This window comes from Hypanus sabinus, chromosome 28, assembly GCF_030144855.1.
Source record: "Hypanus sabinus isolate sHypSab1 chromosome 28, sHypSab1.hap1, whole genome shotgun sequence".
NCBI lineage: Eukaryota > Metazoa > Chordata > Chondrichthyes > Myliobatiformes > Dasyatidae > Hypanus > Hypanus sabinus.
Genome location: NC_082733.1, coordinates 45,059,711 through 45,084,747, shown reverse-complemented (window position 1 = coordinate 45,084,747; position 25,037 = coordinate 45,059,711). Strand labels below are relative to the sequence as shown.

The following is a 25,037-nucleotide window of genomic DNA, read 5'->3' as shown; positions in this document are numbered from 1 at the left end:
ATCCTCAGTGTTGGCACCGGACGCCCCCCACCCCAGCACATCCTCAGTGTTGGCACCGACACAGAGGCCCCCCACCCCAGCACATCCTCAGTGTTGGCACCGGACGCCCCCCACCCCAGCACATCCTCAGTGTTGGCACCGACACAGAGGCCCCCCACCTCAGCACATCCTCAGTGTTGGCACCGACACAGAGGCCCCCCACCCCAGCACATCCTCAGTGTTGGCACCGACACAGAGGCCCCCCACCCCAGCACATCCTCAGTGTTGGCACCGACACAGAGGCCCCCCACCCCAGCACATCCTCAGTGTTGGCACCGACACAGAGGCCCCCCACCCCAGCACATCCTCAGTGTTGGCACCGACACAGAGGCCCCCCACCCCAGCACATCCTCAGTGTTGGCACCAACACAGAGGCCCCCCACCCCAGCACATCCTCAGTGTTGGCACCGGACACAGAGGCCCCCCACCCCAGCACATCCTCAGTGTTGGCACCGACACAGAGGCCCCCCACCCCAGCACATCCTCAGTGTTGGCACCGACACAGAGGCCCCCCACCCCAGCACATCCTCAGTGTTGGCTCCGACACAGAGGTCCCCCACCCCAGCACATCCTCAGTGTTGGCACCGACACAGAGGCCCCCCACCCCAGCACATCCTCAGTGTTGGCACCGACACAGAGGCCCCCCACCCCAGCACATCCTCAGTGTTGGCACCGACACAGAGGCCCCCCACCCCAGCACATCCTCAGTGTTGGCACCGACACAGAGGCCCCCCACCCCAGCACATCCTCAGTGTTGGCACCGACACAGAGGCCCCCCACCCCAGCACATCCTCAGTGTTGGCACCAACACAGAGGCCCCCCACCCCAGCACATCCTCAGTGTTGGCACCGGACACAGAGGCCCCCCACCCCAGCACATCCTCAGTGTTGGCACCGACACAGAGGCCCCCCACCCCAGCACATCCTCAGTGTTGGCACCGACACAGAGGCCCCCCACCCCAGCACATCCTCAGTGTTGGCTCCGACACAGAGGTCCCCCACCCCAGCACATCCTCAGTGTTGGCACCGGACGCCCCCCACCCCAGCACATCCTCAGTGTTGGCACCGACACAGAGGCCCCCCACCCCAGCACATCCTCAGTGTTGGCACCGACACAGAGGCCCCCCACCCCAGCACATCCTCAGTGTTGGCACTGACACAGAGGCCCCCCACCCCAGCACATCCTCAGTGTTGGCACCAACACAGAGGCCCCCCACCCCAGCACATCCTCAGTGTTGGCACCGGACACAGAGGCCCCCCACCCCAGCACATCCTCAGTGTTGGCACCGACACAGAGGCCCCCCACCCCAGCACATCCTCAGTGTTGGCACCGACACAGAGGTCCCCCACCCCAGCATCCAATGACGACCCAGGCGTCATTGTATGTTTTGATGTACATGTGATAAATGAAGCTGACCTGTATCTTTAGGATGCAGCACAGGAACTGGTTCTTCCAGCCCAAAGAGCCGGTACAGCCATGTGACCAGAATAACCTACTACCTGTACACATTTGGACTGTGGGAGAAAACTGGAGAACCCAATGCAGATCCACGGAGAGAACATCCACAATCCTTACAGACAGTGACAGGAATCAAACTGGGGTTGCAGGCACTATAAGCATTATGCCAACTGCTACACTACCATGTCACCCAGTAGATGAGTTCCAGAAATGAGCCTTGACATCAGGAAGGCATGGGCACAAAGGGAGAGCCTCCAGAGGTTGAGGCACAGAGGAAGATGGCTGCAGTTACTGATGGACCCGAACATCAGTGCGGTGTCCTTGGCTTAACTCTCAATTGCTTCCTCCTTCCACCTGTCATTATCCCTCAACCAGTGTGGATAACTTCAATCAACCCAGCAATGAACTGTTCCCACAACACTTTCAAGGACTCTACATCTCATGTTCTGGAAATATTTTCTGATTTATTTATTATTTCTCTTTCTGTATATAGTCTTTTGTTCAGTGGTTGTTTGTCCAACTTCTTGGTATTTCTACTGTGTTTCTTGTATTTACTGTGAATGCCCATAGGAAAATGAATCTCAGGATTGTGTATGGTAATATATACATCATTTAATAATGAATTTACTTTGAACTTTTGACGGAGGTGAGAAGAGGAGCTCGCTGACAGAGTTGTACAAGGGTTATATTCCTGTACAGTGCCTCAGATGAAGAGTCTGTGGCTACATGGAGCCTGGAACCTCATGTAACACGCTCTCTCTAGCCACAATCAGCAAACAGAATTGTAACTGTCCAATCAGACACATCGCTTCTGTGGTATAGAGTGGCTGAGAACGTGTACAGTGAGCGACTCACGTTCTGATGACCCAGCCCCTGCACCACCTGCAAGGCACAAGGCAGCAGTATGATGGAGCACACTCCATCTGCCTAGAAGAGTTCTTTAAAGATTAGCTTTATTTCTCATATGTACATTGAAACACACAGTGAAATGCATCATTTTCACCAAATCAAATCAGTGAGATCATGCAGCCATGAGTATCACTGTGCTTTCAGCATTCGCACAACTTACTAACCCAACCCGTATGTTGTCAGAATGTGTGTGGAAGCCACATCACCCAGAGAAAACCCCAAAGGTCATGGAGATTAGGTACAAACTCCTTACAGAGGGCGGCAGGAACTGAACCCCAATCTTACTGTGCCACCATGTTCAGGAGCAAGAACATACAAAAGGGTCAAATCCGTTCACACCAATCAGCAGGACATCGACTACCTTCAACATTCCCAGCAGCCTTGGCACAGACAGTGCGCTACAATTTCTCACCGAGGCCATACCAAGCACCTCGCACGTCCACAACCTTGAAAGGCAACACAAACCAAGTAAAACTTGACCCTCACTAGGTTTATCTGCTGGAACTCCTGACACACAGTACTGTGGGACCAGCTACACACCAAGGCCGGTAGAAGCTGTCCAGTAACCCTGAATACAGACTGTGTCAGGATACCTGCACCCCTGGAAGGTCAGTAAGCCACAAAGGAGCGACGCAGCTGCAGTAGAGACAGACACTGGCATCGAGTGCCGAACGACTTCTGCCGTGTTCTGATACCCAGCAACCCCACACTTCACCGAGTTAGTTCCCAAGCTGTTTCCCAATCTAGCTTGCTTTATTCCAGAGTAGGGGTTTCCAACCTGGAGTCCACAGACCCCCCAGTTGATGGCAAGGGTCCATGGCATGGAACCCCCCACCCCCCAGAGTCTGAATGATGTGTGAATCAAATCATAGCACCACACTGGGTGACACATTAGGGCCAGTGCTTGTGCAGGTGGGTCACACAATTTATTCATCTGATGATACACAGGATTAAAATTTATACCCATCCCAGTCAGCAAACACGTCCAATCACCCATCCCAGTGAGCACACACGTCCCATCACCCATCCCAGTCAGCACACACGTCTCATCGCCCATCCCAGTGAGCACACACGTCCCATCACCCATCCCAGTGAGCACACACGTCCCATCGCCCATCCCAGTGAGCACACACGTCCCATCGCCCATCCCAGTGAGCACACACGCCCCATCGCCCATCCCAGTGAGCACACACGTCCCATCACCCATCCCAGTGAGCACACACGTCCCATCACCCATCCCAGTGAGCACACACGTCCCATCGCCCATCCCAGTCAGCACACACGTCCCATCGCCCATCCCAGTCAGCACACACGTCCCATCGCCCGTCCCAGTCAGCACACACGTCCCATCGCCCGTCCCAGTGAGCACACACGTCCCATCGCCCATCCCAGTGAGCACACACGTCCCATCGCCCATCCCAGTGAGCACACACGCCCCATCACCCACCCCAGTGAGCACACACGTCCCATCACGCAACCCAGTGAGCACACACGTCCCATCACCCATCCCAGTGAGCACACACGTCCCATCGCCCATCCCAGTCAGCACACACGTCCCATCGCCCATCCCAGTCAGCACACACGTCCCATCGCCCATCCCAGTCAGCACACACGTCCCATCGCCCGTCCCAGTCAGCACACACGTCCCATCGCCCGTCCCAGTCAGCACACACGTCCCATCACCCGTCCCAGTCAACACACACGCCCCATCGCCCATCCCAGTGAGCACACACGTCCCATCACCCATCCCAGTCAACACACGTTTAATTGTTTTAGCATCTCACCTTTCTCGTGTGCTCCTCGGCCTGACCCGCTTCGCACGCGGGTGGAATGCTCCTGGTACCCCTTCCCTCAGACAGTGGGTGTCCAATACCATCCATCTCATTCAGAAGCACAGACAGCACCCGCTCTCCAACACTGTGGCCATTGGCAGCATCAGCAGACCGGGACCCAACTATCGCATCAATCTCGTCGAGAAACAGGATTGAGGGAGACGCAGCTCGAGCCTGGCGGAACACCTGCAGGGAAACCCAGCAGAGGTTCCTGAGAGGAGGTCAGAATGGGAGAGGGGAAAGAGGCCACTGGGCCCCAGGCCAGCAGGGAGGATGCTAGCAACACAATGGGGGAAAGGAACTGGATACTAGATGCCCAAATCCCCATCAACCCAAGAGCATCTGAATCACAGCCGTTATGTTTTAAGTATTGATTACTTGAAGATTAGTACAGGAACAGGCCCTTCAGCCCACTATGAGAGTGCTGAACACAATACCAGCCGAACTAAAACCACTGGGCTGCACAGGGTTTCTATCCCTCCACTCCCTGTTTTCATGTGCCTGTCTAAACACGTCTGAACATTGGTATTGCATCGGCTGCTGCCTCTCCGGCAGCACAAAGACCCCTACTCTGGATGAGGAAGTGGAGAGATGGATTATTGAGTTTGCCCACAAAAGTTGGGGGTGTTGTGGATAGTGTGGTGGGCTGTCAGAAGTTGCAGCTGGACACTGATAGGATGCAAAACTGGGCTGAGAAGTGGCAGATGGAGTTCAACCCAGATAAGTGTACTGTGCTCAGTTCTGGTCGCCTCACTACAGGAAGGATGTAGAAGCCATAGAAAGGGTACAGAGTAGATTTACAAGGATGCTGCCTGGATTGGGGAGCATGCCCTATGAGAAAAGGTTAGTTGAACTTGGCCTTTTCTCCTTGGAGTGACAGAGGATGAGAAGTAACCTGATAGAGGTGTAAGATGATGAGAGGCATCGATTGTGTGGATAGTCAGAGGCTTTTCCCCAGGGCTGAAATGGCTAGTAGGAGAGGACACAGTTTTAAGGTGCTTCGTTGTAAGTACAGAGGGGATGTCAGGGGTAAGTTTTTTTATACAGAGAGTGGTGAATGCGTGGAATGGGCTGCCGGCAATGGTAGTGGAGGTGGATACAAGTCTTTTAAGAGAGACTCCTGGATAGGTACATGGAGCTTAGTAAAACAGAGGGCTATGGGTAACTCTAGGTAATTTCTAAAGTAAATACATGTTTGGCATAGCATTGTGGGCCAAAGGGCCTGTATTGTGCTGTAGGTTTTCTATGTTTCTCACTGTAAACAGGATTTTGCTGCCCAACTTTTGCAGACTATCTGTAATTAATCCATGTTTTCCCACCGTGAGTGCCTCCTGCTCCAAGAATCCTCTCTGCTAATTTCTCTACCACTGATGCAGGGCCCATTGGCCAATAATTTCCTTGACTATCCCTGTGCCCTTCTTAAACAAATGAACAATACTGGCTGTTCTTCAGTTTTCATGGTTAGCGAGAACACAAAGATCTCTGTCAAGGCCTACAACAGTCTCCTGTTGCCTCTCTCCCTAACCTAGGATAAATTCCTCTGAGCCCTGGAGATGGTTCATTTTAATATTCTTAATGGGAACCAACACCACTCCACCCATAACATGCCCAGAAACATCAAGAGATGCTCCTTGATCTTCCCATCTTGTGTCCTTCTCCTTGGTGAGTACCAAAATGAAGGACTCATTTGGGACTTCACTCACCTCCTCTAGCTTCAGCCATAAACCCAGAAGACACAGGAGCAGGATTAGACCATTCAGCCCATTGAGTCTGCTCCACCATTCCATTATGGCTGATTTATTATCCCTCTCAACTCATATTCTCCTGTCTTTCCACCCTGACTAATTAAGAATCTATCAACCTCTGCTCAAGACCATAAGATATAGGAGCTAAATTAGGCCATTTGGCCCATCAGGTCTGCTCCATCATTTCATCATGGCTCTCAGCCCCAGTCTCCTGCCTTCTCCCCATACCCCTTCATGCCGTGCCCAATCAAGAATCTATCAACCTCTGCCTTAAATATATGTAAAGATTTGGCCTCCTCAGCCACCTGTGGCAATGAACTCCACAGATTCACCACTCTTTGACTAAACAAATTCCCCTTCATCTCCGTTCTAAAAGGACATCCCTCTATTTTGAGGCTGTGTCCTCTGATCTTAGACTCTCCCACTCTTTGCCTCTTGCTTTATCTTTGCTAGAATCTTTCCATTAATACCATGGGCTTGTAGCTTGTTATGCAGCCTCATGTGTAGCACCTTGTCAAAGGCCTTCTGAAAATCCAAGTACAAAACATCAGCCGATTTCTCCATCGTCTATCCTGCTTGTTGTTTCTTCGGAGAATTCCAGAAGATTTGTCAGGCAAGATTTTCCCTCGAGGAAACCATGCTGACTACGGCCTATTTTATCATGTGCCTCCAAGTACCCTGAGACCTCATCCTTAATAATTGACTCCAACATCTTCCCAACCACTGAGGTCAGACTAACTAGCCTATAGTTTCCTTTCTTCTGCATCTGAGTGACATTTGCAATTTTCCAGTCTTCAGGAACCATTCGAGAATCTAGCGACTCTTGAAAGATCATTACTAATGCCTCCACAATCTCCTCAGCCACTTTTTAAGAACTCTGGTATGTAGTCCATCTGGTCGAGGTGACGTATTTACCTTCAGACCTTTCACTTTCCCAAGAACCTTCTCCCTAGTAACGACAACTTCACACCCTTCTGTGCCCTTACATTCTAGAACTTCCACCATTCTGCGAGTGTCTTCCACAGTGAAGATGGAAGCAAAATACTTATGCAGTTCATCTGCCATTGTCTTGCACTCCCCCTCCAGCGTCATTTTCCAGCAGTCCTACATCTACTCTCACCTCTCCACACTTTATATATCTGAAGAAATGTCTGGCATCGTCTTTAATATTTTTTGGCTAGTTTACTTTCGCATTCCAACTTTTCCTTTTTAATTACTTTTTTAGTTGCCTTCCATTGGTTTTTAAAAACTTCCCAATCCTCTACCTTCACACTAAGTTTTGATTTATTATATGCCCTCTCTTTAGTTTTTACGTTGGCTAAGCTTCTCATTAGACATCTGCCTTTAGAATACTTCTTCCTCTTTGGTACGTATATATCCTGCGCCTTCCGAGTTACTTACAGAAATTTCAGCCATTGCTGCTCTGCCATCATCCCTGGCAGAGTTCTTTCCCCATCAATTTTAGCCAATTCTTCACTTATGCCTCTGTAATTCCCTTACTCCACTGTAATACTGATACATCTGACTTTAGCTTTTTCTCAAATTTCATATTATGATCACTTGCCCCTAAGAATTCTTTTACTTCAAGCTCTAATCAATTCCAATTCATTCCACAACACCCAATCCAGAAATAACTGATCCCCTAGTGGCCTCAACCACGAGCTGATGTAAAAAGCCATCTCACAGGTATTCTACTAATTTCCTCTCTTGGGATCCAGCACCAACCTGATTTTTCCAATCCACATTCATATTGAAATCCCTCCTGACTAGTGTAACATTGCCCTTTTGGCATGTATTTTCTATCTCCCGCTATAATTTGTAGAGCACATCCTTACTACTATTTGGGAGTTTGTATGTAACTTCCATCAGGATATTTTTACTCTTGCAGTTCCTTTGCTCCATCCACAACAATTCAACATCTTCTGACCTGATGTAACCTCTTTCTAATGATTTGATTTCATTTTTTACCAACAGAACAATGCCACCCCCTCTGCCTTCCTGCTTGCCCTTTCAATACAATGTATCCTTGGACATTAAGCTCCCAGCTATAATCTTCTTTCAGCCATGATTCAGTGATGCCCACAACATCATACATGTCTGTCTGTAATTGTGCTACAAGTTCACCACCTTATACCGTATACTGTGCACATTTAAATATAACACCTTCAGTCCTGTATTCACCTTTTTCAACATTGTTTGCCTTTTACATTGCAACTCATCCTGTTGACTGCAATTTTGCCACTTCTTGCTTGGAGTCTAGCTACACGTTGCCTCTGTTTGTAAATCACTACCTCATCCTCAGCACTATCACTCCGTTTCCCATCCCCGCCAAATTATTTTAAACTTTCCCAAACAGTTCCAGCCAATTTGTCTGCAAGGATATTGGACCCCTTGGGTTCATGTGTAACCCATCCCTCTTGTAAGGGCATACCTTCGCTGGAAGAGATCCCAATGATCCATAAACTTTTGGTGGTAGTCTCACTACACATTGCCTCTGTTTGTAAATCAGCACTATCCCTCTATTTCCCACCCCCGTTTAAATCCTCACAAACAACTCTAGAAACCTCTACCGAATGACGGCCACAGCCACTGGTGGCAATGAATTCCACAAATTCACCATCCTCTGGCTAAAGAAATTTCACCTCATTTCTGTTTTAAATGGATGTCCCTCCATTCTGAGGTTGTGCCCTCTGATCCTAGACTGCCCCACATAGGAAACATCCTCTTCACGTCCACTCCTGTGTCTTTAAGAGAACCCACCCTTCCCTTTTGATAAGCTTCATACACCTTCTTCAGTGATAACAGCGTGCTTCAGCCCAAGGCAGAGCCAGACTGGTAGGGGGGCAGAGACCAGACTGAACACTGTGTCCCCATGTTGGTCCTTGGGTCCTTTCAGTGCTTGGGGAGTCTACATATAATTGTAGGGTAAATACTCACCTCAGCCAATGCCTTTTCAGAATCTCCCACAAAGGGGGAGAAGAGTTCAGCCCCGCTGACCGACAGCAAGGAGCAGTGGCAGCTGGAGGCAGCCGCCTTCACTAGCGTGGTCTTTGCACAGCCTGGTGGTCCATACAGGAGGATACCCCGGCAAGGCTGCAGCCCCATCCTCACAAAGGCTTCCGGGTATCTCAAAGGCCACTCAACGCTCTGCCAAAGGAATGGCACGGTGGTCAGTGTGTGAGCGACACAGAGAAGGCGATTAAAACAAGTGAAGCTGCTGGTCATTACCTGCCTTAGTTTCAGTTTGACTTCATCCAGGCCCCCGATCTGGTCCCAGTGCACAGGTCTGAAATCAGTCAGGCCAATACTGCTCCGGAGAGAGGAAGGGTATACCACTTTCAGCGCCTCCTGGAAGTCTGCAAGGGTTATCTGAGGCTTCACCGAGTCCTGCTTCAGAGAAATAGGAAACTTAACAGTGGGGGAAGCGGGGGATTTAAACAAATTTAACAGCGGTGGGGGGAAGAGGGGAATTTATTAAAATAAATAAACTTAACAGCAGGGAGGAGTGGAGGATTTAAACAGCGGGGCATAACAATTTAACAGCGGGGAAAGAGGGGGATTTTAACAATTTAACAGCGGGGAAAGAGGGGGATTTTAACAATTTAAATAAATTTAACGGGGGAAGAGGGGGGATTTAAACAAATTTAACAGCGGGGGAGCGGGGGATTTAAACAGGCCGGGCAATCGCTTCAGCAGTCCAACCTAATGGCACAAATACTGGCTTGTCCCCCTCCCTCCTCGTCCTTTCCATTCACCTCTCAACCTACCTCTTCTCCTTATCTGCCCATCACCTCCCCTCCTTCACTTCCTTCCATGATCCACTCTCCTCTCCTATCTCCCCCCTCATCTATCAACCGTCAGTGGGTACACCCCCCACCTATCACCCGTCAGTGTGTACATCCCCTCACCTATCAACCGTCAGTGTGTACACCCCCCACCTATCACCTGTCACAGTGTACCCCCGCATCTACCCTCTGACAGTGTGTACACCACCCCACCTATCACCCGTCAGTGTGTACACACCCCACCTATCACCTGTCACTGTGTACACCCCCATCTATCCTCTGACAGTGTGTACACCCCCCCACCTATCACCCGTCAGTGTGTAGACCCCCTTTCACCTATCACCCGTCACTGTACCCCCCCACCTATCACCCGTCAGTGTGTACACCCCCTCTCAACTATCACCTGTCAGTGTGTACACCCCCTCACCTATCACCCGTCAGTGTGTACACCCTCTCAACTATCACCCGTCAGTGTGTAAACCCCCTCTCACTTATCACCCGTCACTATGTACCCCCCACCTATCCTCTGACAGTGTATACACCCCCCCAACTATCACCCGTCAGTGTGTACACACCCCACCTATCACCTGTCACTGTGTACACCCCCATCTATCCTCTGACAGTGTGTACACGCCCCCACCTATCACCCGTCAGTGTGTACACCCCCCCACCTATCACCCGTCAGTGTGTAGACCCCCTTTCACCTATCACCCGTCACTGTACTCCCCCACCTATCACCCGTCAGTGTGTACACCCACATCTATCCTCTGACAGTGTGTACACGCCCCCACCTATCACCCATCAGTGTGTACACCCCCCCACCTATCACCCGTCAGCGTGTAGACCCCCTTTCACCTATCACCCGTCACTGTACCCCCCCACCTATCACCCGTCAGTGTGTACACCCCCATCTATCCTCTGACAGTGTGTACACGCCCCCACCTATCACCCGTCAGTGTGTACACCCCCCCCACCTATCACCCGCCAGTGTGTAGACCCCCTTTCACCTATCACCCGTCACTGTACCCCCCCACCTATCACCCGTCAGTGTGTACACCCCCATCTATCCTCTGACAGTGTGTACACGCCCCCACCTATCACCCGTCAGTGTGTACACCCCCCCACCTATCACCCGTCAGTGTGTAGACCCCCTTTCACCTATCACCCGTCACTGTACCCCCCCACCTATCACCCGTCAGTGTGTACACCCCCTCTCAACTATCACCTGTCAGTGTGTACACCCCCTCACCTATCACCCGTCAGTGTGTACACCCTCTCAACTATCACCCGTCAGTGTGTAAACCCCCTCTCACTTATCACCCGTCACTATGTACCCCCCACCTATCCTCTGACAGTGTATACACCCTCCCAACTATCACCCGTCAGTGTGTACACCCCCTCACCTATCACCCGTCAGTGTGTACACCCTCTCAACTATCACCCGTCAGTGTGTAAACCCCCTCTCACTTATCACCCGTCACTATGTACCCCCCACCTATCCTCTGACAGTGTATACACCCTCCCAACTATCACCCGTCAGTGTGTACACACCCCACCTATCACCTGTCACTGTGTACACCCCCATCTATCCTCTGACAGTGTGTACACGCCCCCACCTATCACCCGTCAGTGTGTACACCCCCCCACCTATCACCCGTCAGTGTGTAGACCCCCTTTCACCTATCACCCGTCACTGTACCCCCCCACCTATCACCCGTCAGTGTGTACACCCCTATCTATCCTCTGACAGTGTGTACACGCCCCCACCTATCACCCGTCAGTGTGTACACCCCCCCCACCTATCACCCGTCAGTGTGTAGACCCCCTTTCACCTATCACCCGTCACTGTACCCCCCCACCTATCACCCGTCAGTGTGTACACCCCCATCTATCCTCTGACAGTGTGTACACGCCCCCACCTATCACCCGTCAGTGTGTACACCCCCCCACCTATCACCCGTCAGTGTGTAGACCCCCTTTCACCTATCACCCGTCACTGTGTACACCCCCTCTCACCGGTCAGTGTGTACACCCCCTCTCAACTATCACCTGTCAGTGTGTACACCCCCTCACCTATCACTCGTCAGTGTGTACACCCTCTCAACTATCACCCGTCAGTGTGTAAACCCTCTCAACTATCACCCGTCAGTGTGTAAACCCCCTCTCACTTATCACCCGTCACTATGTACCCCCCACCTATCCTCTGACAGTGTATACACCCCCCCAACTATCACTCGTCAGTGTGTACACACCCCACCTATCACCTGTCACTGTGTACACCCCCATCTATCCTCTGACAGTGTGTACACCCCCTCACCTATCACTCGTCAGTGTGTACACCCCCCCACCTATCGCCCGTCAGTGTGTAAACCCCCTCTCACTTATCACCCGTCACTATGTACCCCCCACCTATCCTCTGACAGTGTATACACCCCCCCAACTATCACCCGTCAGTGTGTACACACCCCACCTATCACCTGTCACTGTGTACACTCCCATCTATCCTCTGACAGTGTGTACACGCCCCCACCTATCACCCGTCAGTGTGTAGACCCCCTTTCACCTATCACCCGTCACTGTACCCCCCCAACTATCACCCGTCAGTGTGTACACCCCCATCTATCCTCTGACAGTGTGTACACGCCCCCACCTATCACCCGTCAGTGTGTACACCCCCCCACCTATCACCCGCCAGTGTGTACACCCCCCCACCTATCACCCGCCAGTGTGTAGACCCCCTTTCACCTATCACCCGTCACTGTACCCCCCCAACTATCACCCGTCAGTGTGTACACCCCCATCTATCCTCTGACAGTGTGTACACGCCCCCACCTATCACCCGTCAGTGTGTACACCCCCCCACCTATCACCCGTCAGTGTGTAGACCCCCTTTCACCTATCACCCGTCACTGTACCCCCCCACCTATCACCCGTCAGTGTGTACACCCCCATCTATCCTCTGACAGTGTGTACACGCCCCCACCTATCACCCGTCAGTGTGTACACCCCCCCACCTATCACCCGTCAGTGTGTAGACCCCCTTTCACCTATCACCCGTCACTGTACCCCCCCACCTATCACCCGTCAGTGTGTACACCCCCATCTATCCTCTGACAGTGTGTACACGCCCCCACCTATCACCCGTCAGTGTGTAGTCCCCCTTTCACCTATCACCCGTCACTGTACCCCCCCACCTATCACCCGTCAGTGTGTACACCCCCCCACCTATCACCCGTCAGTGTGTACACCCACATCTATCCTCTGACAGTGTGTACACGCCCCCACCTATCACCCGTCAGTGTGTAGTCCCCCTTTCACCTATCACCCGTCACTGTACCCCCCCACCTATCACCCGTCAGTGTGTACACCCCCCCACCTATCACCCGTCAGTGTGTACACCCACATCTATCCTCTGACAGTGTGTACACGCCCCCACCTATCACCCGTCAGTGTGTAGTCCCCCTTTCACCTATCACCCGTCACTGTACCCCCCCACCTATCACCCGTCAGTGTGTACACCCTCTCAACTATCACCCGTCAGTGTGTAAACCCCCTCTCAACTATCGCCCGTCAGTGTGTACACCACCTCACCTATAACCCGTCAGTGGGTACACCCCCTCTCACCTATCGCCTGACACTGTGTACACCCCCACACCTATCGCCCGTCACTGTGTACACCCCCCCCACCTATTGCCCGTCACTGTGTACAGAACCACACCTATTGCCCGTCAGTGTGTACACCCCCTCACCTATCGCCCGTCACTGTGTACACCCCCCCACCTATCGCCCGTCAGTGTGTACATCCCCTCACTTATCGCCCGTCAGTGCGTACACCCCCTCACCTATCGCCCGTCACTGTGTACACCCCCTCACTTATTGCCCGTCAGTGCGTACACCCCCTCACCTATCGCCCGTCAGTGTGTACACCCCCTCACCTATCGCCCGTCAGTGCGTACATCCCCTCACTTATCGCCCGTCAGTGTGTACACCCCCTCACCTATCGCCCGTCAGTGTGTACACCCCCTCACCTATCGCCCGTCAGTGTGTACACCCCCTCACCTATCGCCCGTCAGTGTGTACACCCCCTCACCTATCGCCCGTCAGTGTGTACACCCCCCCCACCTATTGCCCGTCACTGTGTACAGAACCACACCTATTGCCCGTCAGTGTGTACACCCCCTCACCTATCGCCCGTCAGTGTGTACACCCCCTCACCTATCGCCCGTCAGTGTGTACACCCCCTCTCACCGGTCAGTGTGTACACCCCCTCTCAGCTATCGCCCGTCAGTGTGTACACCCCCTCACCTATCGCCCGTCACTGTGTACACCCCCTCACCTATCGCCCGTCGGTGCGTACACCCCCTATTGCCCGTCACTGTGTACAGAACCACACCTATCGCCCCGTCAGTGTGTACACCCCCTCACCTATCGCCCGTCGGTGCGTACACCCCCTATCGCCCGTCACTGTGTACACCCCCTCACCTATCGCCCGTCAGTGTGTACACCCCCACACCTATCGCCCGTCACTGTGTACACCCCCTCACCTATCGCCCGTCAGTGTGTACACCCCCTCACCTATCGCCCGTCGGTGCGTACACCCCCTATCGCCCGTCACTGTGTACAGAACCACACCTATCGCCCCGTCAGTGTGTACACCCCCTCACCTATCGCCCGTCGGTGCGTACACCCCCTATCGCCCGTCACTGTGTACACCCCCTCACCTATCGCCCGTCAGTGTGTACACCCCACCTATCGCCCGTCACTGTGTACACCCCCTCACCTATCGCCCGTCAGTGTGTACACCCCCTCACCTATCGCCCGTCACTGTGTACACCCCCTCTCACCGGTCAGTGTGTACACCCCCCTCAGCTATCGCCCGTCAGTGTGTACACCCCCTCTCAGCTATCGCCCGTCAGTGTGTACACCCCCTCTCAGCTATCGCCCGTCAGTGTGTACACCCCCTCACCTATCGCCCGTCGGTGCGTACACCCCCTCACCTATTGCCCGTCACTGTGTACACCCCCTCACCTATCGCCCGTCACTGCGTACACCCCCTCTCACCGGTCAGTGTGTACACCCCCTCACCTATCGCCCGTCAGTGTGTACACCCCCTCACCTATCGCCCGTCAGTGTGTACACCCCCTCACCTATCGCCCGTCCGTGTGTACACCCCCACACCTATCGCCCGTCACTGTGTACACCCCCTCTCACCTATCGCCCATCAGTGAGTACACCCTCCCCCACCTATCGCCCGTCACTGTGTACACCCCCCCTCACCTATCGCCCGTCACTGTGTACACCCCCCCTCACCTATCGCCCGTCACTGTGTACACCCCCCCTCACCTATCGCCCGTCAGTGCGTACACCCCCCCTCACCTATCGCCCGTCGGTGCGTACACCCCCACTCACCTATCGCCCGTCAGTGTGTATACCCCCACACCTATCGCCCGTCAGTGTGTACACCCCCTCACCTATCGCCCGTCGGTGTGTATACCCCCACACCTATCGCCCGTCAGTGTGTACACCCCCACAGCTATTGCCCGTCACTGTGTACACCCCCTCTCACCGGTCAGTGTGTGAACCCCCCCTCACCTATCGCCCGTCAGTGTCTACTCCCCCTCACCTATCGCCCGTCACTCTGTACACCCCCTCTCACCGGTCAGTGTGTGAACCACCTCTCACCTATCGCCCGTCAGTGTGTACACCCCCTCACCTATCGCCCGTCAGTGTCTACTCCCCCTCACCTATCGCCCGTCACTCTGTACACCCCCCCTCACCTATCGCCCGTCACTGTGTACACCCCCCCTCACCTATCGCCCGTCAGTGTGTACACCCCCTCTCACCTATCGCCCGTCAGTGTGTACACCCCCTCTCACCTATCGCCTGTCACTGTGTACACCCCCCCTCACCTATCGCCCGTCAGTGTGTACACCCCCTCACCTATCGCCCATCACTGTGTACACCCCCCCACCTATCGCCCGTCGGTGCGTACACCCCCTATCGCCCGTCGGTGCGTACACCCCCTATCGCCCGTCACTGTGTACAGCCCCAGACCTATCGCCCATCCGTGTGTACACCCCCTCACCTATCGCCCGTCGGTGTGTACACCCCCACACCTATCGCCCGTCAGTGTGTACACCCCCACACCTATCGCCCGTCACTGTGTACACCCCCTCTCACCGGTCAGTGTGTACACCCCCTCACCTATCGCCCGTCAGTGTGTACACCCCCTCACCTATCGCCCGTCGGTGTGTACACCCCCACACCTATCGCCCGTCCGTGTGTATACCCCCACACCTATCGCCCGTCAGTGTGTACACCCCCACACCTATCGCCCGTCCGTGTGTATACCCCCACACCTATCGCCCGTCAGTGTGTATACCCCCACACCTATCGCCCGTCAGTGTGTATACCCCCACACCTATCGCCCGTCAGTGTGTACACCCCCTCACCTATCGCCCGTCAGTGTGTACACCCCCTCACCTATCGCCCGTCAGTGTGTACACCCCCTCTCACCGGTCAGTGTGTATACCCCCTCACCTATCACCCGTCAGTGTGTACACCCCCTCACCTATCGCCCGTCAGTGTGTACACCCCCTCTCACCGGTCAGTGTGTACACCCCCTCACCTATCACCCGTCAGTGTGTACACCCCCTCACCTATCGCCCGTCAGTGTGTACACCCCCTCTCACCGGTCAGTGTGTACACCCCCTCACCTATCACCCGTCAGTGTGTACACCCCCTCTCACCGGTCAGTGTGTACACCCCCTCACCTATCGCCCGTCAGTGTGTACACCCCCTCTCACCGGTCAGTGTGTACACCCCCTCACCTATCACCCGTCAGTGCGTACACCCCCTCTCACCGGTCAGTGTGTACACCCCCTCACCTATCACCCGTCAGTGTGTACACCCCCTCACCTATCGCCCGTCAGTGTGTACACCCCCTCTCACCGGTCAGTGTGTACACCCCCTCACCTATCACCCGTCAGTGTGTACACCCCCTCACCTATCGCCCGTCAGTGTGTACACCCCCTCTCACCGGTCAGTGTGTACACCCCCTCACCTATCGCCCGTCAGTGTGTACACCCCCTCACCTATCGCCCGTCAGTGTGTACACCCCCTCTCACCGGTCAGTGTGTACACCCCCTCTCAGCTACACCCCCACACCTATCGCCCTTCGGTGCGTACACGCCTCTCACCTATCGCTCGTCGGTGTGTACATCCCCAACTTCTGATTTTGCCATTTTCCCCACTTCCTTTCCCATCCCAATGACGGGTCTCAGCCTAAAACATCAATTGGTAATTCATTTCCTTACATACTGCCTGACCTGCTGAGTTCCTCCAGCATTTTGTTTGTAATGCTCTGGATTTCCAGCATCTGCAGAATCTCTAGAGATTCTTTTAGTTGTGGCTGTTGCTTCACTCTCTGAATCAAGGCTGATCACTCTGTTTGACTGTGCCACTCTCTGGGGTGGAGTAGAGGGGTTGTGGTTTGACACACACTGCCTTTGCCCCCTCCCCCGTGCCTATGACCGTACCTGGGACTGGGAAGCGCGCCGGATGACCTGCAGGGCGGCCTCTCGACACAGGGCCATCAGGTCAGCACCAACGTAGCCACCCGTTGCTTCCGCCAGCCAGGACACACAGACTTGGGCACTGACGGGCATGAGGGTGGTGACTGCTCCGAGAATGGCTCTGCGCTGTAACATGGTCGGCACGCCAATCACAACCTGCAGGAAATCACCAGATACATGTCACAGAACCACCGAGCCAAAGAGACCCTCCGGCCCAACTCCTCCATGCTGACCGTGCTAATGCCATTTGCCTGCATTTGATTCAGGACTTTCGTACCCAGGGCTTCCCAGCCTTTACATGCCATCGACCCCTACCATGAACCAAGGGGACCAGGGACCCTAGGTTGGGAGACCCTGCTCCTACCCAACGGTTTACCCAAACACCCCCTCAACTACTTCCTCTGGCAGCTCATTCCATATAACCACCACCCTTTGTGTGGAGAAGTTACCCCTTTTAAATTTTTCAGCTCTCCCTTAAACCTGAGCCCTCCACCCTGAGATAAAACGCTATGTGTATTCACCCTATTGATACCTCGCAGAGCCTGCGACCAATCATTGGATTGAAGTGTTAGCCTGGCCAACTCAGGCTCCTGACAAAGCTCCTCTGCACTCCTCCCAGTCTGGTGATATCCTTCCTATATCAGACTGACCTGAAATGTCAATAGTACACCACACGCACACTCACAACTGCACCTCCAACAGAGCTCGAGATTAAACCCACTTCAAACGGATGCGAACAGAGCAAGAAATGAAAAAGTGAGCTGTCGCACTGCCACGGGGAAGGCTCATAAACCAGGGAGACAGGTGAATGGGGCACGAGCTTGTTGCTCTTACAGGTACAGACCCAAGAAACGTGGTCAAGTGAAGGGTTTGATGTTCTAGGGTAAAGAAGTTTCAGGCATGACAGAGGGAGATGCAATTGATGGGAATCACACTGCAGATTCCCTAGAGGCCAGAGCAGAATGTAGAGAGGGTTCCCGGAAGGATCGTCCAGTGAGTTCCCTTGGGCAACGGCTCTCCTGGGATTTTAGTAAAGGCCTCCCACTGGGAATGAGGAGAAACAAGAGATTAGAAAATTGCAGTGAAAGACAAAAAAATCAGAATTATAACAGTGAGGGGATTTTGACTATCCTAACTCTTTTTGTTTGACTGTCTCTCTGTATTAGACTTTTGTTGGTGGTTTTTAAAAATGGGTTATTTGGGTTTCTTGCTTTGTGGCTGCCTGTGAGGAGAGGAATCTGAAAACCATCTGATTTTACACACTTTGATAATAAATAATAATATTCACTGGTGTCACCTTTGAGCAAAGGGGTCGGACGCGGAAAGTGGGTCCAGAATGCTTTTTTTGGGATCAATATGAAGAAAGGGATGTCTATACTGGGGACAGTCTGAAAGCGCCGTGGGCTTTCGGGGTAAGGTTGCTCTTTAAATTGCTGTTCTGTATTGGGGGAAGAGACCCATTTCGACAGCATACCCGAGGTCCTGGTGGAAACAGTTCGGAGAATAGAGAATTGAAAGCGAGCTGACAAGAGTCTATAGCAGGAACAGAGCTGGATGGAGGCCGGCGGGCTGCTGGGTCCCAGTGGGTTTCTATCCCGGGGATTGGGGCTACTCCCACGACCACGCTTGCCCCTCACCTCTCGGTCAAACCGCCCTGGCCTCCGCAGGGCAGGGTCCAAGGCCTCGGGCCTGTCGGTGGCGCCCACCAGCACCCAGCGCTGGCACTCCGGGTTGTCGAGCAGACTGAGCAGCTGAGCTAGAAGCCTGTGCTCGGCGCCCTGGTTCCGGCCCGTCCTCCGGGGAAAAGCGGCGTCCAGCTGATCGACGAAGAGGAGGCAAGGCCGGCGCTTGGTCTCAGCCCCGGCCCGGCCGAAGAGGCGGCGGAGGCGGAGCTCGCTGTCCCCGGGCCGTGGCCCGAGCAGCGTCGAAGCTGAGGCCTCCAGCACTGAGGCGCCCAGCTCCCGGGCCAGGCAGCGCAGAAGCCGCGACTTGCCCACGCCCGGCGGCCCGATGAGCAGCACTCCCCGTGGGCAGTCCAGGCCCAGGCGCGCCGAGGCTTCGGGGTAGAGGAGCGGCCAAGCCAGCGCCTCCCTCAGCGAGGTGAGAGCAGGCTCGGGGCCCGGCGCCGAGGCCTCGGCCGGGCCCCGGATCTCCGCCTGGTACCTCTCCAGGCTCAGTACCTCAGCCACCTCCACCTCGGCCCCCGCGGCCAGCAGCGCGGCTCCGGGGGCCAGAGGGTCCAGCCAGCGCACTTCGAGTAGCCGCAGGGCGCCGGGCCAGGCCGAGGCCTCGGGGCCTGACACCCGCACCACCAACCCGGCGCTCAGGTAGACGCCCTTCAGCAGAGCGCGGACCAGCTGGGTCGGGGGCTCGGGGCCCCCGGGCTCCGCTACCACAGCCCGCACGCAGACCCGCCGGGCCCTGCTGCAGCCCACGGCTTGCAACTGCCCGAGGCCCAGGCTGAGGCTCCGAGCCCCGCGCTCCAGGAAGCCCGGGCTGGCGCACTTGGCGTCCAGCTGCACGAAGCCGTCGGCGAGGTCGGCTCGGGGCCAGGCGGAACAGAGGGCCAGGCCGCCGGCTACGCAAACCCGCAGCGGGCTGCCGAGCCGCACGCCCAACGCCGCCAGAGCCCTGGGCCCCAGGCGGCAGCGCTGCGAGCCGCGATCTCGGGGCTCGGGCGGCAGGAGCCGCAGGCCTGGCCCCTCCATTCGGGCAGCGGCGGCTCCGAACTCCCTGGGCCTCTCTCGCGACAGTCACCGCCGTCTCCGGGGCAACCGACTTCACTTCCGCCGGAAGTAAACAAGTCTTCCGGCTGCACCATGAGCCGTATCTATAGCGACGACCGGTTATCCGTCGGCCCCGTTAACCGGGAGCGGGTCCTGGGTCGGTGGGCTCCGGCGGCACCGGGGTAAGTCCTGGCCGGGTAGGGCTCGGTGGGCCGGGGACGCGTCTCCGTACTGCGCTCAGGCCGGGGTGTGGTGCTGCCCTGACGCGGTGATTTGTTTGTAGGGGCCCCGGGGCCGTGCTGGAGGGGGAGCTGCGGCAGCTCAGTCGGCACCAGATCGAGGACAACAATGGCAGCAAGGTGAGCGGGCCCGGTGGCGTCTAGACGATGAGGGAACAGGTTATTTTAGACCTGGTTCTGTGCAAGGAGAAATATTAATGCAGTGTCTTGTAAAGAACACGAGGGAAATGGTACTGACAAAAAGCGTTAAACAGTTGTCAAGAAATGCCCAGCAGTTGTAGAAATATGATTTGCAACAAGTATACAGTGTATTCCAGTCAATTAGGACCCATTGGGACCAGGACATTTTGGCACATTTAAGTGGCTGCCCCAATTAGCTGAAGTTCCATGGAAGTAGTTAAAAGATGTTAAGAGCCAGGCTGGGTAACACATTATGTATTTGAATGAAATACAGAACAAATTAGGACACAACCAAAACCACAACAGTGCTTGTAGAACTGTGCTTGTGATAGTTATCAATGGAGGAATTAACAAAATGAATGCAGACACCTGGTGCAGATAATGGACTGCCTTCATATAGTGCTTTCGACAACTGCATCCTCCAAATCTTTATTTTCATTGTAACATTCAAGATGATTGTTTGTATCTTCAAATTTTCATAGTCCCTAACTTGTTGAAGTAGTGAAATCATTTCATTTTCACTCCAGGCCATTTCTGGGATCTCCAAGCCTGAATGCTGAAACCACAGTGAGCAAAATTGTTCTGAATTGTTTTACTGTTTACCTTGTGTCATCTATTGGTGACAAAAATCACTGCTTTTTGAACACATGCAACTTTAGACACTTACACCACGCTTAGAATAGCTTTAATGGCCACACAACGTGCAGGGACTGAAGCTGTTTAGGAACTTTAGCAACAGTCTCCTGTCCCAATTAAGTGCTGCAGTGTCCAAAATAAGTAAAGGAAATCCTAGTTATTTTCTCAATTAATTTTGCTTCCAAGTAAGCCGCTGCCTTGATTACCCACATTATTTTAAAGCACACCCCAAATACCAGATAACCCACCCTGCACTGGAATTGTGAATGTTCCGATCACAATGGAGGCATCAGAATTAGGAATAGGCCCTTCAAACTTGTCCTGTTCTTCAATGAGATCATGTTGGTCTGATGATAACCTCAACTCTGCACTCCAGTCTATATTTGGTCAATGTCTGTCTCCTTGCGTTTCAAAGTGATTTCTACTTCTGCATTAGCAGTGCTCTGCTTCCATTTCCCTTGAGGAAGTGAACTACAAAGGTTTTCCACGGAGAGAAAAATGTTTGTGGTGTCTCTGTTTTAATGACTGACCTTCATTTTTAAACAATCATGCTATATAAGAGTATAAAAACTAGGCACAGGAGGAGGGTATTGAACCTTTCCATCTGTGAAGAAGTTTCTTATGATTTCAGCACTAAATGTTTTGCTGCTGTCTTGAGATTGTGACCCCTTATTCTGGATCACATTTAGTCATCCAGCTCTGTTGGACTTCATAAATTTCTATCAAATCCTTTTTTTTCCATTTTCTCACCTCCAGGTCCTCAGTTAGAAGGTACAGGAGCCTCAGGACTCACACCCCCAGATTCAAGAATGGTTACTACCCCTCAACCATTAGGCTCTTGAACAAAAGGGGTAACTACACTCATTTGCCCATTCATTGAGACGTTCCCACAATCAATGATCTCACTTTAAGGACTCTTTATCTCTATCTCATGTTCTCATTATTTATATTTGCATTTGCAGTTTGTTGTCTTCTGCACTCTGTTTGATCTTTCATTGATCCTGCTATTCTATGAATTTAAACAGTATGACCACAGGAAAACGAATCTCAGGGTTGTATCTGTATTTTGATAATAAGATTTACTTTGAATTTCATTTTGTATTCACTAACATACCCTCATATACGGCATTGCCACCATCCCAAAATTCAGTCTGGGTTCCCCCACAGGAGGAAATATCCCTGCATCCCACACTTGCCCCACTCTTGTTTTTTAATCTAATTCCTTTACTCTGCTGGTATGGGGGCAGCCAGTTCAGTTCATCCTCATTTAAGCGGAAGTCTAGTAAATCTCAGAATTGTTCCTAGTGCCTGCTCCTTCCTAGGAAGGACAAATGCAATTAGAAATTGTTCTGTGGGAGAAGTCACAGAGTGGTTGTAGATGGTTTCCTGTCTGACTGGAGGCCTGTGGCCAGTGGAATGCTGCAGGGATCAGTGCTGGGTCTGTTGTGTGACATCTGTCTCAACGATCTGGATGATAATGTGTTAAACTGCATTGGCAAATTTGCGGATGACACCAAGACTGGGGAGCAGCGGATGGCAGGGAAGGCAATCGAAGCTCACAGCAGATGGAATTGAATGGAGTCAAGTGTGAGTTGCTGCACTTTGAAAGGACGAACCAGGTGAGTGGTAGAGCACTGAGGAGGGTGGTAGAACAGAGAAATCGGGGAAGACAGGTCCATAGTTCCTTCAAAGTGTTGTTTCAGATACATAGTGAAAACTTTTGGCACATTGGCTTTCATAATTGAGCATGTTGAGTACAGGAGTTGGTTTTATTTTGAAATTGTGTACGATGTTGGTGAGGCCTAATTTGGAGTATTGTGTGCAGTTTTGGTCACCTACCTACAGGAAAGATGTCAACAAGGTTGAAAAAGTGCTTTCAGTTCTCTTTATTCCTCGGAGATGCATAAAATCCTCCAGAAGCAATAGATTATTTGCTGATTTGTACTTGGCTCTGTGGTACTGGGCATGTACAGGTCACAGTTCAACCTGGTAACCTGCCGAATTCCAGAGGGAAGGCACCAGGAATTGGCATCCCACCTCACTTTGACAGTGACCTTGGATAGAATCTTCCATTCCTTATTCAGTGACTTGTGTAGGATCTCACACGTCCTTGACCAATGACTTGGCCTCAACAACCAATCACTGGGTATATTTAACATGGTGGTTGATGGCTTCCTGATCAGTCAGGGTGTCAAAGGTTATGAGGAGAATGGGGTTGAGAGGGACAATGATGAAATGGCAGAGCAGGTGTGATGGGCTGAATGGCCTGATTCTGGTCCCCTGTCGTATAGATCATCACCTACACAAGTATGGACACCTCAGATAAACTTGGGTCTTTGACAGAAACGTTGAACACATATGATAGGTGCACTGTCCAACATGAGCTTTAGTGATAGATACAAATACTCTACATAGAGTACATAGCTGCACTGGAGAGCTTCCCAATTGACTCTGGCATGGGACAAGACTACTGTCACTCGTGTGTGGCTTTCAGCCTTTTGTCGACATGATTTAATTAGTGCCTGTGATCAGTGTGAGCTGGCCTGCTGGTTTGGAGCCAATCACAGGCATGGTCTGTGGTCTGGCCTGACCAATCCTCTTTCCCCCTCGGGGACAATGAATGTGGTTTGGGGTGCAGGGGGTTCGAAGGGCCTATTAATGTTTTGTACTTCACTGAAGGAGTTGTAAAAGTCCTCCAGAGAGAGAATCTGTAGAATGTCTAAGGGATGGCTTTTTAGAACAGCTTGTTGAGCCCAGTAGGGGATTGGCTGTGCTGGATTGGGTGTTGTGCAATGATCCGGAGGTGATAACAAAGCTTAAGGTTAAGGAATCCTTAGGGAACACTGATCACAATCTGATTGAGTTCACTTTGAAATTTGAGAAGGAGAAACTAAATTCCAATATGTTGCTATTTTGGTGGAATAAAGGAAATTTCAGTGGCATGAGAGGGGAACTGGCCAAGGTCGACTGGAAAGAGACACCGGCAGGAAGGACAGCAGAGCAGCAGTGGCTGGAGTTTGTGAAAAATGAGCGAAATACAAAACAGATATATTCCAAATAAGAAATTTTTGAATGAAATTATGATGGGTATAGCTGGTGTGAATGCAAGCAGGCTTTTTCCACTGAGGCTAGGGGAGAAAAAAAACCAGAGGACATGGGTTAAGGGTGAAGGGGGGAAAGTTTAAAGGGAACATTGGGGGGGGGGCTTTTTCATACAGCGAGCGGTGGGAGCGTGGAATGAGCTGTCAGATGAAGTGGTGAATGTGGGCTCACTTTTAACATTTAAGAAAAACTTGAACAGGTACATGGATGAGAGGTGTATGGAGGGATATGGTCCAGGTGTGGGTCAGTGGGTCTAGGCAGAAAAATGGTTCGGTACAGCCAAGAGAGGCCAAAAGTCCTGTTTCTGTGCTGTAATGTTCTATGGAAGAAGGACACTACTGTGGCTGACAGGTGAAATTAGAGCCCAAGTAAAAGCAAAAGAGATGGCATACAAAGATACCAGAGCTAGAGGGATGATAAGAGCATTGGGAAGCTTTTAAAAACTTATAGAAGGAAACTAAGAAGTTCATTAGGAAGGTAAAGATAGATTATGAAAGAAAACTGGTGACTAATATCAAAGAAGATACTAAAAGCTTTTTTAAGTATATAAAGGGTAAAAGAGAGTTGAGGGTAGATAAAGGGCCAATAGAAAATGACACTGGAGATATTGTAATGAGAAATGCAGAAACGGTAGAGGAACTGAAAGTGTATTTTGCATCAGTCTTCACATTGGAAGACATCTGCAGTATACTGGACATTCAAGAGTGTCAGGGAAGTGAAGTTTGTGCAGTGAAAATTACAACTGAGAAGGTGCTCAGGGGGCTTGAGAGTCTGAGGGTAGATAAATCTCCTGGACCTCATGAAATGCACCT

At 52.5% G+C, this 25,037-nt stretch overlaps 2 protein-coding genes across 4 annotated transcripts in view; one reads left to right on the top strand and one right to left on the bottom strand.

Annotated features, from left to right (window-relative positions):
* afg2b (AFG2 AAA ATPase homolog B) overlaps window positions 1-20,122 on the bottom strand; it is a 38,809-nt gene extending 18,687 nt beyond the window's left edge. The window contains exons 1-5 of one of the 3 annotated variants that reach the window (XM_059953099.1): window positions 18,980-20,122; window positions 17,307-17,498; window positions 9,212-9,373; window positions 8,921-9,130; window positions 4,191-4,424 (exon numbers count right to left, since the gene is read on the bottom strand). In XM_059953099.1, coding sequence (XP_059809082.1) covers window positions 4,191-4,424; window positions 8,921-9,130; window positions 9,212-9,373; window positions 17,307-17,498; window positions 18,980-20,050 — 1,869 coding nt within the window. In that variant the 5' untranslated portion in view covers window positions 20,051-20,122. The remainder of the gene's footprint in view (window positions 1-4,190; window positions 4,425-8,920; window positions 9,131-9,211; window positions 9,374-17,306; window positions 17,499-18,979) is intronic. The other 2 variants (XM_059953097.1, XM_059953098.1) reach the window with 2 other exon arrangements.
* LOC132382328 (uncharacterized) overlaps window positions 20,119-25,037 on the top strand; it is a 188,536-nt gene continuing 183,617 nt past the window's right edge. The window contains exons 1-2 of the mRNA XM_059952456.1: window positions 20,119-20,250; window positions 20,352-20,427. Coding sequence (XP_059808439.1) covers window positions 20,162-20,250; window positions 20,352-20,427 — 165 coding nt within the window. The 5' untranslated portion in view covers window positions 20,119-20,161. The remainder of the gene's footprint in view (window positions 20,251-20,351; window positions 20,428-25,037) is intronic.